Source organism: Magnolia sinica, chromosome 7 (assembly GCF_029962835.1).
Source record: "Magnolia sinica isolate HGM2019 chromosome 7, MsV1, whole genome shotgun sequence".
NCBI classification, from domain to species: Eukaryota; Viridiplantae; Streptophyta; class Magnoliopsida; order Magnoliales; family Magnoliaceae; genus Magnolia; species Magnolia sinica.
The window spans coordinates 3188687-3203520 of record NC_080579.1 but is presented as its reverse complement, the minus strand read 5'-3'; the positions used below and the strand labels follow the sequence as shown (position 1 = coordinate 3203520).

Genomic DNA, 14834 nt, shown 5'->3' with positions numbered 1-14834 from the left:
AATTCACCATGCATGTTTGGCTCACTTGATGAGTGTACTAGATTTTTGGTCCATGGCATTTTCAGTGCACTCTTACCTGATGAATGGTCTGGATCTGACACATGTTACATATGCGCAGATCTTTGACATGTATTGGGCCCCCTCATAGGAGGGGTTGCTCACTGAACCACTCCACTACAAACTTTTCTGTTTTTGGCCTAGGGCTGTTTGGTAGATGCCTGAAAATGAGTTCATCTCATTTTAGTTAATAATAATTATTTATTGAGGCCGGCATCTCTAAAACTCTTGAGAATAAGTTTATTCTATGTGTGGGGCCCACCATGATGTACAACCCACACCTTGTCTGTCCACGAGGTGCATGCACCCTATATCCTAAGATCCGGGTGGTCCTAAACACAGGTGCAGAACACAAACAGGGAACAGTTGGGATGGGGAAGCCCACCGCTAAAAACCTTCTAGATTGCTCGTGGGGATCAGCTTGCTTTCTATATGCCGTCCAATCCATTTATAAGATGAGCTCATTCATTCCAAGAATCAGGCCATACCAAAAGTGAGGTGACCCACAACCACATGATTTTAGAGGTTTTAGGCTTGATTTTATATGGTGCTGCCCAACTGAGTTTTGGATAAAGGAGCACATGATGGATGGATTGAATGTAATGCAAGTATCAATTGTAGAGTTAGCTTATTCTGCGAATGTTGTAAGGACCATGCCTCTTATTGATTAGAGATCATGTTTCATTTTGGCAAGGATTAAAGATAATCTTGATAGCCAACATGGCACTTGTGTAGGACGCCCCTGCCATGCAAACGGTGGGCCCCACCATGAATGAATACCACACGGCAGTGACAGCACCAAAATCAGGCTGGTGATCAATGGATAATCAGTTGTCTGATTCAACATACAGATGTGGCCCATCTAGTGAGTGGATCAGCCTGGTTTTTGTGCCAGGTGATAGGTATCCTACACAGTGACATGTTGGAGGGAAAGAGGAGGCTGCAAGCTGAGTTAGCATGACATGGCCCAATAAAATAATGCCACGTAGGCCCCACAATTCTCAGCTTTACCACTTCTTAAGAGAAGAAATAATTGAGGGCATTTTGGTAGTCTCCTCAAAAAACACCGCCGAATAATTTCCACTAGCAGCACTCCTGATGAATTTTGCGGTAAGAATTTCCTATTTTAAACATTAATTACAGCTTAAAAGATAATTAATTGGGCATGGAATGTAGCATGTGAAGAGAAAAAGGCTAGATAATTAATTACAGCTTTACCACTTCTTTGGAATGCTGTGGTCCACTTCAGTTTTGGATTTGCCTTATTTTTTAGCTCATATCCTAAGATGAGCGACAATAACCGGGTGTCACACCCCACTCTTCCAACAGTGTAGCCCAATTCAGTTTTAGATCTGCCTCAATTTTTCGGCTCAAGTCCTAACATGAGCTGGCACAATTAATGGACATTGTAGATGTCACACTACTAGAGTATTTTGGTACATCAATCCGGTAGGTTTAAAATAGCTCATCCCAATCCAAATGATTTAAATGATGAATAAAACAAGTACAAATGATTTAAATGATGAATGCTTACTTAAGCATATGGTGATTCCGATATGCCCAATCTTTTGTCAGTTCCTTATAAATCTGAAACTGAATCTCCACAATTCAATTGGTTCTGTATCCAAACACCGGACCTTTTTTTGTTTTTGAAAGATATCCAAACGTGGACTTTTGGTACTCTAATTTAAAATAATAAAAGTTATAATAGCCACAACATAACTCCCCATAGGCAATGCTCCTCAAGTCCATTCGCTCAGTGGAGGTGTTGTAAATGGATGAGATACTTCTCCGCAACTCGAAAACTACGAATTTGAGTTGCGTCTGTAATTAGAACGGGAAAAAAGCTGTATTCTATATTACAAAGAGGTTCAGGCTCAAAGTTTGTGATGGTCGAATTTCCCGCATGTCAGTAAGTGACAAACAGCAGAAGGCTTTGAAGCTTGCCGCCTTTTGGTTTATTTGTACCAACCAGTAAGGATGTACCTCAGCCCGAAACAAGCAAGGCATGACAAAGCCTGTTGGAAATTTAGAGAAAATTGAAAAGAAAGGTGAGAACAAAGGTTGTCTGTCGCCCCTAAATAAGAATATACATGAACCATATACATAGTTCACGAAAAAATAAAAATAAAAATGCTAAATCATGAAACATCATTTATGGGAAAAAAAATAAAAAATTAAAACAGCAACAGTTATAAAAACTAAGCAAAGAAGTTACATTGGTTAACCTCTGACAGGACTTTTTTTTTTTTTTTTTCCCGTCTCCTGGAGGGTAACCTCTAACAGGATTCATCATTGGTTTAAATCAGTCCGACTAAATGAAGTACATGGAAGGCAATTTTAGTAATAATAGAAGTGGAAACGAGGAATTAGTTAAGATCGCTGAGCAAGAAACACTAGAATGACTAATTCAATATCTTCAGTTCATAATTCATGACAGCAAGAGATCGAAGGATGCTGCTCATAGAATTAGCACCACCTGGATGAACACGGAGATGTGCCTTGGAGTTTATGTAATCGTTGCATACCAATCAAACTGTAGGGTGAGTTTTCTAGGATGGCTATAAGACCAATCATGCTTTATGGGACAGTACGTTGGGCAATCAAGGAACAACATGTTCATAGGAGTTTGTAGCTTAATTGAGGATGTTGAGATGCATTAGCAGCAAGACGGATAAGAAATGAATGAATTTGAGGAAACTTATGAGTGTTGCAATTCGCAAATAGGTAAATAAGGGAAAGTAGACTTGGATGGTTTGGCCAAGTGCAATGGAGGATGAGAACTGCACCAGTTAGGGGCTAGATCAAGTTGAAGGCTCTAAAAGGGAAAGGGGAAGGCCCGAAAGTGCATGGACGGAGATGATAAGAAAGGAGTTGATAGCCTATGGTTTAACCGAGGATATGGTCCTTAATAGAGTGGAACAGTGGAACAGGATTCATGTAGCTGACCCCAATTAGTTGGGATAAGGCTTAGATGATGCTCATGTATTTTAAACGCCCATTATAATAGCTGTTCCTGTTACAAAATGATAATGCACCTTCACCCTTGCATTTGCGCTAACAAACCCAACTTCAAAATCTTGATATGAAAGGATAACAACAGCAGCTGGCTAAGAAAGTCTAACAAGCACAATAGGGTGTGCCTTAACATTCCTTGTAAGTTGGTTCCCCTTTATCCATTACCTTAATGAAACGAGAAAGCAGTCTTACCTGAAAAATCAGAAGTCTGATGCAAAGCGACTTTTCCGAGCATCGACCAAACCATCGTAAGAACCCATTCACAAGTGTCAAGTCCTTCGTTCCAGTCAGCAGTCCTGTTTGAGGATCAAACCTGTGAGGAGCCAAATATTCATCAGATGCTATTGAGAAACATTTATTACACAGAAGAAATATACAGTGATTGGTTGAAGCAGCAGCATTTTAGTTTGGGTGAGCATTATGTATTTATTGGCAGGGTCCACCATCCAATGATTGAGACCATTAATCAGGTAGCCCCGCCCGGGATGGTTGATGCTGCAAAAAAGTCCCCTTGGGCAATCCTTTCCATCATTGGCCTGGTAATGTAGTTGTAGTGAAAATATAGCCAATGCCGTGCATGCAATGGGCAAACATCCATCTACTAACCGGGATTATTTGATGGAGGATATTTTTGGCATGTTGCCAATCCATGTTCTGGATCACGGAAATGTGGCCCCACCTGAATAGAATGGTGGCCAGACCTCAAACACTGGTCGCTCAGATAGCAATCCAAGGGACCTCTTATGTAAAGCACCTGAGAAGAGTTGAGTATGCCTTTACAATGACAATACGTATTACATACATACATACACATACAGCTACCTACTTTGGCAGGCGATGCCGTGGGCAAGGAATGATCTTAAAAAGCTGGAAGACGAACAAAGTAGAGATGCAAGTTAGGTATCTACTGACCAGAAGGAATAGTTCTATTATAAAATCTACTAGCACGAAAAGGAAATTCCATATCAGAATACCTGAGGCACTGAGTAAAGGAAATTAAGGATCTGGGGCAGGAAGAAGAGCAGGAGTGTTTCGCTGTAAAAGAAATCATATCATCAGTTAACCAACAAATGTTATGTGAAAAAATTATATGCCTACATATACTGCATACAGACATGCATGCAGAAATACATATATACATGTGTTTGTCTATGGAATGAGTGACACATGAGCATATGCATACCAAAAATTCAGAAAAAAATGAAAGCTTAAATCAGCGCAACATTCATTAGTTAGCAAACAGAATGTATATACCATACCCTTTTTATGCTGATGCAAATGAGGCAGATCTCATTGATTCGCATTCAAATTATAACTGTTTGGAGCATAGTTCAAAACCTCAGTGACTGACTCTAAACTCAGTAAAGTCAACTCGACTTGACCAGAAATCAAGCTGTGGCACTGTCAAACTTGCTGAGGAATCTGACTCCGTTCAGACTCAGCTTAACTCGTTGAGTCAGCTCACCCACTCAGTCGACTCCATACGACTCAGCATGACTCGAACAGAGTCAAGAGAATTTTAATTAAAAAGAAAAAGTTGGAGGTGGCATGATTCAAACTCACAACCTCAACCAGGGTGCCTGAAAGCATTTACCAGCTGGCCAACTCGTTCTGTGCTCAAAACTGCATATTCTCATATTCATATGATTTTAAGTGTCTACTATTATCGTGATTAAATCCTAGTTTAATTATTAAATATGGGTCTTGGCCATATTTTTCAAGGCCTTGGCCTTTTCCTGAATAAAAGCATTGCCTTTCAAAAAAATAAAATAAAATAAATACGGGTCGAGTTAAATCGGGTCAACCCGACCTGGCTGGATATTGATTCGAGTCGAGTCGAGTTTCTGAGATTTTTAAGTATGGTTTGGAGTTGATGATTGAACCATATTGATGATAAACCTTCTGTTAAGCTAAAAGTTACATCAAGTGGAGATGCATGCCCCATAAGCACTTCAGACCATGGTTTACCAATTCTCATTGGATCCAACACTGATGCAGTCCTTTCTTACGAGTTTTGATCCAATGTGATGCAATAGATCTTCCAAACCCAAAACTCATGGTTGATTCAGGAGTATTGGATTAGTCAGAGATCAAAACTCAAGATTCAATGACTACGCACGGATACCAGAAAAAGAGGATCTCAATTTCCAAATCTCATAGAGATCCAGGACAGTTACCATCTACGAGGTCTCAATTTTCATATTACGTGAGGGAAGCTCACCACATATAGCCATCATACTAAGTGATAATTCTACAAATCTTGAGACATTTTGACAAGGACATTGCCCTCAGACGAGCATATCTTTCTAGGCTCAAACATATGTTATTGGAAATAGCTATTCATCTTTCTCTTGAGTTATATTTTTACAATCTTCAGGATGCATAGATACTGCATTTTCCTCCATTAATCAATTGATTCAAAGGCCCAAATAATTTTTTGTAAGCAAAAACCAGCTAGCAAAACACAATAGTTATGGTATCAATCATACCACTTGACTTAGGGTTCTACAAGTACAACATGAAAGGGAAACCCACCTGTAGTGGCCAAGTATGCCGACTACAGCCATGGCCATTCCAGCAAAGTAAGTATAGGTGTCACCAACAAAAACTGAAGATGGGTACCTAGAATTTCAGGTTAACAAATTAGCTTCCAATAAATCATAGATTAATTTAAATAGGAGGAATTACAAAATCCTCAATCCAAGGATATGCATTGCATCCTCAAGACCTGACTCTGTCTAAGTGGGCCCATTGCTTGGTGATCTAGACTGTCAAACTCTGATGGATGCCTTAGTGGATAGATCATGCATCAAAACTCTCTCAAGATTGGAAGATCCCACCGTTCAATCTTTTTTCTTTTCACTTGATCTATTTTTTAGGGTCATCTATTTCCATGACACCTATTGATGGGATAGGATTGCCCATTTAGGAAGATTTTTTTATTTTTTATTTTGGCATGGCATCTCCATGGTGGGCGCATTAGATTAGGCATCTGGATCAGCAAACATAGGGCCTACTTGTACTGACCGAAGATCCAAGGATACAAATATATATATGCTCAGATTGGAGATGCTATTTTCCTATTTCCACGGACACATGATTGGAATATTTCATGAATAGAACTACAACGCACAAGAGGCAAACAGAATTACCAGTTATAAGAAAATAATGCTAACGAAGTGGCCAGTAATGGCTGAACAAGATAAATAGAGAAAGCGTGAGCCTGTTGATACTCAGGATCTGAAGATGCTCCAATTTGCATCACATTGTGTATCAAAATCTGTAAACATAGACATGGATTACTTTCAGATATGCTAGCATCTATGATCAAGTAATGCAGCATGGAAGCATCATTTCAATGGAAATCTAATATTATGCTTTGGTCCAAGTCTTGCATGAGATCTTACAGCGGATGCAATGACAATGGTTTGCCCAACTTCAAGACCATTTAGACCAGCATGAATATTGATGGAGTTTGTGCAGAATACTGCCAAAAGGCCCATATAGAGTTTATAGATCCATCCTGTCCACACAAAGTAATCACCCAAATCAATCACTAAATACCAATTGAATCATAATTTAATTTGAAAATTAAGAATAAAGAGGTGAGAATTTGCAAGTATGCACCCATTGTTTGAGAAATGGTGGAAATTCATGGTTCATAAGTAGTGACTCTAGTGAAATACAAGGAAAGACACTCCTGTTTGACACTTCAAATTTAATACTTGGTTCAGCAAATCATATATGCTAACACTCTAGGAATTTCATACTTGGCAGCTCAAAACCGAATCGTGGCCTGGTCAAGATTGGAAGTGTCATTAAAGACAATCAAGGTGGCTTTAGTCATGTTTTTCCTGGCCTGATTGGTCTCGTAGATTCTTTTCAGGCTCAGATTAGAGCTCTTTGGCAAGACATGTGGCCTGATCATGATGAAAGCTGTCCCTTCTATTTTCAAAGCGGATTCAACCAATGTCATCAGATGGGCAGCCTTGTATGATTTCTTTCCTTTCCATGGCATCTCTCCCATCAGATTGAAGTAATTAGGAAGATGAACTGGGACCATCTCAGTATCTTTCATTCATGTCAAAAGGGGTGTAAATGATGTAGCAGATGATATAACAAAGAAGAGCTCTTGCCTCCCATGCATTGTTCCAGGAGATTCCCTTCCTCTTTTGTTACTTATTTTTTATGTTAATGAACCTCAATCTTTAAAAAAGAAAAAAGTAAAAAAGAAAGGAAAAAAGAAACAATCATGTATATTAACTGATAAAAAAAGTCACGGTTATCTGCATAACAATTCCAGCAAAAAACATGGAAAGAGATGCTCATCATGTTAACGTTGTATTAATTTCAGCTACTAGAAAAGTTCATAAATGCTACAAGCTTGAATCAAGAACCGCTTACCGAGATCCAAAACCGCAAACCCAATGTATGGAACAATGGGCTTTGGTATGATAATCGTTGTATGTCCAGCATATGCCATCAACAAGGGCAGTGCTGCAAATGAAGGTAACACCAATTTTCTGTTCTACGCAGTTAAATAAGAGTAAGGATAGTCCAAAATCAATTAAGGTAAAGGTCCCAGGCAAAGGGAAAAGACTGAGTCAAGCTTCACAAGCACATATGGAAGCTATCAAGGATGAAACCAAAACTTACATTCTCCACGGGACATCAAGGACGTCATCAACAAATCCGAGCAGAATCATGAAGCAGATTGATGCTAATGCTGCATTGTACTCGACAAGCCACTGCATGAATTAAACATCCAGCGCTCAGCCAGGAGTCCAAACACAATCTGGTACATATTGCAGTAAGGCATATTTTTCGAGCCATATTAGTCAAGGAAATGCTAAAGAAAATTCATACGGATGTTGGACTTCGAAAACAAGTAGTTGTTTTGTGGATTGGGCAATATATTTGAAATTTTCACCATTCAAAAAAAGTATATTTTAAAATTGCAATCAGGTCAGAAAATAAACATTTCATAAATAATAAAGACATAAATAATGGACAGAGTGCAACCAAGACATGGGCTTCTTTCTTAGCACACGGAACTTTCTACACCAACAAACAGTCAATGTAAATTAGAACCCCATGAATACCTGCAGCATAGTACTAATTTCACTTTAGACAGGTTTCCCACATCGCTCCCAACTCCACATCGAAACATGTCAAATGCAATTCTCATGCTTAGAAGAATCAATGTAATGTGATTATTAATGGATAAAAAATGTGGAAGGCAAAAAGATAAACGCAATGGAAGGGTCAAAGGGAAGAAAAACAGAAGACAATCATCCATCCTCCCAACTTGCAGAAGCTCAAAGTAAAATATGCAGAATAAGAAGGTTAGGTAATATCTTATCTCCTCAAAACACAATTTATTGGTCATGCAAACTTTCTTAGGGAAAACAAAAACATGATACACCCAGCTCTAAGGCGATTTGGACAGAGGATCATATAACAACTTTATCAACTATCAGTATAACTGCCATGGGTAAACTAAACCTTCCATTCTTTGCAAAATGCATCTACTGATCTGCCCCCTCACATCTGATGTCGGTGTGGGATTTCACTCAATGCTGCCTGGGAAAAAAATTCCAGGATCATGCCCCAAGGAACATGCTTACAATTTTCAACAAATTTGTGAAAATGAAGTTTAACCTCCAAAGTAGTGGTAAAAGTGTGATCCATATGCCGGCTTATTTAGGCATGGAAGAATACATGAGAGCAACCAAAGAGTTGCAAGTATATCTGAAACACAAATATTTTACATCCTTCAGCCAAAGGGATTTCCATTCCAAGTTTCCAGCATGAATTTAGTGTGACCTGATTTTGTTGTCCGACAAGGAAACAAAGTTCCCAGCATAATGAGCACGAAGTCTGCTCCCATTTCTAGGATGCAAGGGTTCCCATGATAAAGACTAATACACTTTCATCGTTCCATCAAATTGAGAAAGAAAATGAGCATGCTTTCATTCTTGAAATCCTTTGGTTGCCTAAATTGCCAAATCCCTATGCTCTCATTTCCGAATCTTGTGATGCAGATTATGGGTCATCTCAATACAAACTGCTATTTTACCGATCGGAAATTAGGATTATATATAATTATTGTTGATTTGTAATTTAAATTTATATGGTTCAAATGGTTAGGAAAATTGTAATTTAAATTTAAATTTAGAATGTAGACATTTATACTTTGATTTATGCAATATCAAACATATATAATATAATACCACACATGCAGGATTTATGATAATTGAGGTACAGCCGGAAGTACAATAAACTGCGTCAACCAAACCTTTCCCAACAACATACCACCTGTGTAGGAAACCCATAACATGAAAATGGTAGGCCCAACCATGAAGATTAATCGGAACAAAAAATCATGCTTGTCCGCTCATCAGGTGGGCCACACCATTGGAATAAATGGGTTCCAACTAACATTCTAATTCTACATGTAGGTATGGCCCATCTAATGCACCGACCCACTTTTCTTTTTTTTCTTTTTTTTTAAAGCAACGAGAATTCATTAAGCAAAAGAGAAAAAACAAAAGGAACTGCTGAGGTAGCAGAAGCCAAAGCAAAAGAACAAAAGGGAACTAGCAACCTAAAAAGAGAAAATTAAAATTTTTTAGAGAGGGCACAGCAGAAGCCCATTCAATAATCAATTGCTTTGCTCTTGACCCGACAGCTTTAGCCGAAGCCTGAACATTGTTAAAGCATCTGTCATTACACTCCAGCCAAACCGCCCACCATATAGCCAAAAGAGCCAATTTCCAAAGCTTGGAGATATGCTTGCCCAATTTGAAACCACGCCAATAGGACAGAAGGGAGGACGCGGATGCCGGCGTAATGACCCACTCACACACATACACAACATCAATTTGTATAACTATATTACATATTCTTCCTAGTCTGTACTGGAGCAACCCACATGATCCTTCCTACCTCTTGCATACCCAGTAGCATATAAAGGTACCCATTCCAGTACCATGTATCCAAATTCTGAAGAAATCTAACCTTGGTTCCTCCTCAACATCTAGCAACCCATAACTCAGGCAAAAACAAGACATCTTTTCATCAGAGGAACACAATTTTCCACCTGTGGATCCTCAAATACTTTCCATGGAACCAAGAGAGGGGCAAACCTTGGCTCCCATGCTCTCATGAAAAATTCCATGTTCACCATAAAACTCAGCTGGGGAGCACCTTGATGGGAAATTCGTTAATGCCCACTGCTTAGATATCGATGGACGCAACAAAACAAGAATGCCTACACAACCAAGATATTTAAGCGCAATTACGTAACGACCGTTACCTCACAGTAACAGTGGCTGGGGGGCAGGGGGGGGGGGGGGAGGTGGGCTAACAGCCCTACAATGGCCTATAATTGCTGTTATGGGCCCATAACAGGTCAACATGGGGCTGATACATTTTCCTCCTTTAAGAAAATGACCATTATAGGGTGATGGCCGTTACGGCATGCATAGCAATGGCCATACGGCTGGCTGTTATGGCCACCGTTACCATTACTAAATACCTTGTACACAATCTCATCTTCCAAATGAGAACACCCTATATCCCTATCATCCGTTGTTGTGAGTCATATGGTTTCCAAATGAAGAAGTAAGTTACACAGAATCATTTCATTGCATCCAGATTCCCATGCCTTTATCACAATCCCAAATCCCAATAGAAAATTATAGTAAGAAGATCCAGACAACCAGTTAATAAAGGGCACTAAGAATTCTCAAAACCCTACAAATAATTATGTTCGATTCTAACAAATATGCACTTTGCTCAACATACTAGCTAGGATTTTGCAACTTCCTAGGAAATAAACAAGACAAATCAATGTATGCCTCCCCATGTACATACCATAAATATCTGTTTACCAAAATATCCACAATTGAACTCCATAGCTTGAAAATAAAAAACTGAAATTATGGAACAAAGGAAATTTGAGGTCCTTACAGTTAACAATTTTTGGAAAAGGGAAAAGAATGGATATACATACGTTGGGCATTGTCGTTGGAATTGTTTACCTGGTTATTGCCGCCGGGGGGGGTGGAAGGCCCCTAACAGCCCTACAATGGCCTATAATTGCTGTTATGGGCCCATAACAGGTCAACATGGGGCTGATACATTTTCCTCCTTTAAGAAAATGACCGTTATAGGGTGATGGCCGTTACGGCATGCATAGCAATGGCCATACGGCTGGCTGTTTTGGCCACCGTTACCATTACTAAATACCTTGTACACAATCTCATCTTCCAAATGAGAACACCCTAGATCCCTCTCATCCGTTGTTGTTAGTCATATGGTTTCCAAATGAAGAAATAAGTTACACAGAATCATTTCATTGTATCCAGATTCCCATGCCTTTATCACAATCCCAAATCCCAATAGAAAATCATAGTAAGAAGATCCAGACAACCAGTTAATAAAGGGCACTAAGAATTCTCAAAACCCTACAAATAATTATGTTCGATTCTAACAAATATGCACTTTGCTCAACATACTAGCTAGGATTTTGCAAATTCCTAGGAAATAAACAAGACAAATCAATGTATGCCTCCCCATGTACATACCATAAATATCTGTTTACCAAAATATCCACAATTGAACTCCATAGCTTGAAAATAAAAAACTGAAATTATGGAACAAAGGAAATTTGAGGTCCTTACTGTTAACAATTTTTGGAAAAGGGAAAAGAATGGATATACATACGTTGGAGTCTGATGTAAAGTTGAAGTATTGAAATAATATGGCAATGACCAGGTAAACAATTCCAACGACAATGCCCAACGATTCAGGCCTGCAAAAAACATACATGAATTTAAATGGACCTACGTCTTTTTGATTGCCTACAAAACTTAGAGCATTTCATTTGGCATCTTTTTGCATTTAATTATTTAAATGATCTATTACAGCCAAACTATAAGGGATACTACAAAATTTATGTAAGATATGGAAAGTACAATTCAATTACATACATCTATTGAGATATGCTGAATGCTGATTCAGCCAATGAATTCTCCTTAACCATCTAGTTTTTGGTCATTGATCTCACGGCCCCGAATCAACCATCCAACTGACCTTTGGCGCATCCCTTATTCATGATGAGGGCCATCAAATCAATGATTAGGATTACTGAACCATGGGCCCCATATGTAGGTGACCCTATGCATTAGCACAATGCACATTTGGTAAGCACAACCCAATAATTCTACCATAGAAGTTCAAGTGTAGCTCATACCATAATTCAGCCATGAAAAATCCCTCGAAGACATTTACAAAATCCCCCCTTCCATATATTCAATTCCATCCACAGAAGCTAAAAAGTGATTATTTGATACTGTAGAAGAACGTGTCAGTTGATACACATGCACTAAAAAATTTCAAACAAAAGTATACATAACCTCCATCATAACCATCCAAATTGCAAGATAAATTTATAAAGAAGTCATGATCCAAAAGTCAAACTGATTAAACGATCCCAACCTCTGATTAATGGGCATTTATTCATTGAACTCACACCACTAACTACTTTTCAATTCGACCGTACATTAAATGTTCCCCAACCAGCTACTGTGGATACCAAATCAGTATAATCTTAGTATCTTAGTGCCTGTTTATCAACCATCACACTCTGCCAGAGTATCAAAGCATTTCACACCAAAAACAATAAAAATTAAAATTTTAAATAACGAAAAAAAAAAAAAAGAGTTCAAGACGAACCCAATTCACGGAATCAAAGAGTTCAGCAAAATTGAATAGACATATATATAAGAGAATTCATAAAAAGAAAAATCATACACTTTAATGGCGCCTTGGGGAGTTCCCTTCTTGTTGATATCATATCCAAAAAGGTTCCGTCGGAGAACGTATCTCGAAGCGACCGGGATCAATCGGACGGCCGCGACGAAGCCGCCGAGGCTCATCGCGGCGTTGATGGCGATGGACCGCTTCAGGTTGGGATCGATGCGGTAGTGGAAGAAGAGGAGGTAGAAGAAGGGGAGGAGAGAAATGGCCGAGAAGCCGAGGACGACGGCCAGCTTCGGAGGAGCGAGTGAGAAGGCGGATAAGGAAGGATCTGTTGGGGCAGGGGTTTCAACGGCTGGGATCTCATCTGAGATTTGAGTCTGAGGAGAGGGTTTTGATGAGACGCGCTTGCGAGCTGCCATTGCAATTGCAGGAGCAGTCTCTCTCTCTCTCTCTCTCTCTCGTTTGCTTAGCTTGGAGGCGCTGCTTCAGAGAATTTTGCGATGTTCCTTTTGTGTTCGTCGCGACTCAAGATCCAACCGTGCACTTGGGGCCCGCATGCTGAGTGGTCCGATTATTCTAACCGTCCATGTTGTGGGATCTATGTTATAAGGCTACCATAAGAAACTTAAGCCGAATGGATGATTGTATCTATAACTATCTGTAGATGATTTTAAAACAATGAAATGAGAATCAATGGCTCGGATTCAATTCCAAAAGTCAAAGGCTAGGATCATTTGAACTGTGATTATGGGACATGATTATTTTATGACAGTACATATAACACGAATGGTTCATATCATCGGATCATCTCATCATGTGGGCCCCAGTGGCTGGCGATACACGATGGATTCTGAGTCGCGACTGAGGCAAAATTAACCCGAGAAGTTTTTGAGGGGCCGGACTGCTATGATGACTGCCGGGGTGACTTAGTAAGGACTCAACGCGAATGAAATCCACGCCGTCCATCATGTACATCATCCCTTGTTCTCACATGCTATGGGCCACCTGAGTTTTGGATACTCATTTTTGGGAAATTCTTTCATAATGATTTGGTACATTAGATGAACGGATTAGATGGGCATTCCATCCCAACTATTTCCTGTGGTGTGGCCTAGATAGATTTTTTATGATTGTGATTTTTAGGTTTAATGGTTATAATGGGGCATCATACCTGATGGACGGTGTGGATCTCATGAAAGATCCATCCACGTGGCCCTAGGTCTGTGAAAGTAACACCGGTGCGTACCAAGAACTGAGGTTGAGTGGTACAAAATATTTAAAATAGTTCCGCACTTATTAAGTGCGCTCGAGCGGTCAATGTCCTTAAGCGTGGAAAGGAGGCATACGTGTGTGATATCTTATCCGTTCATCGGGCCATCCCAAATATGTAGATGACAGATCTTAGAAGTCAGGCCCATCTGATCATCATGTACGCTGCATATTTACATCGTATTTGGACCGTTGGTTGGTTTCTATCGACGGTTGTGTGTTTTCTAAACGTGTATTTAACCTGATGATTGTATTTTGGCTTTTTTTGAGTCATGGTATCCAGACAGTAGTGATGAGAGGTTGGGATTTCACACGGTTGTTTCTCATTTACACGTGCGCGCTCAGCATTTCCTTTAGTTTTCCTGAGGTTTTATAACCCACACGCAGCCCTCTTCTCTCAATGACGTGGTGCAAAAATCTGATTGGTCCACTTGGCGCTAGTTCTCGTTGATGGACTCGAATAGCCTGGAAACGGATTGGCTACTCCCCCTGCCACATTGGCTGCTGGTCCGTACTCTGTAGGCCCCACCATGATGTGTGTGTTTTCATCCATGCTGTCCATCTATTTTTCTAGATCATTTAACGTATGAAACCAAAACTTAAGAATATCCCAATCTTAAGTATACCACATTACAGAAAACAATGTTGAATGCACGTAGACCATTAAAAACTTCTTGGGAGATATAAAAGTTTTTGATTAAGCTGATCTTTGTTTTTTAATT

General features: G+C 39.5%; 1 protein-coding gene across 1 annotated transcript; it reads right to left on the bottom strand.

Annotated features, from left to right (window-relative positions):
• Nucleotides 1-1568: 1568 nt before the first annotated feature.
• LOC131250857 (uncharacterized) lies at nt 1569-13317 on the bottom strand. The gene is made up of 11 exons (XM_058251218.1): nt 12895-13317; nt 11806-11893; nt 7732-7823; nt 7480-7598; nt 6483-6598; nt 6228-6355; nt 5611-5697; nt 4050-4110; nt 3902-3942; nt 3268-3388; nt 1569-2075 (listed from the first exon to the last, which is right to left on the bottom strand). The coding sequence occupies exons 1-11, from the start codon at nt 13260-13262 to the stop codon at nt 2016-2018; spliced, it is 1281 nt and encodes a 426-aa protein (XP_058107201.1). The 5' UTR covers nt 13263-13317; the 3' UTR covers nt 1569-2015.
• Nucleotides 13318-14834: the final 1517 nt, after the last annotated feature.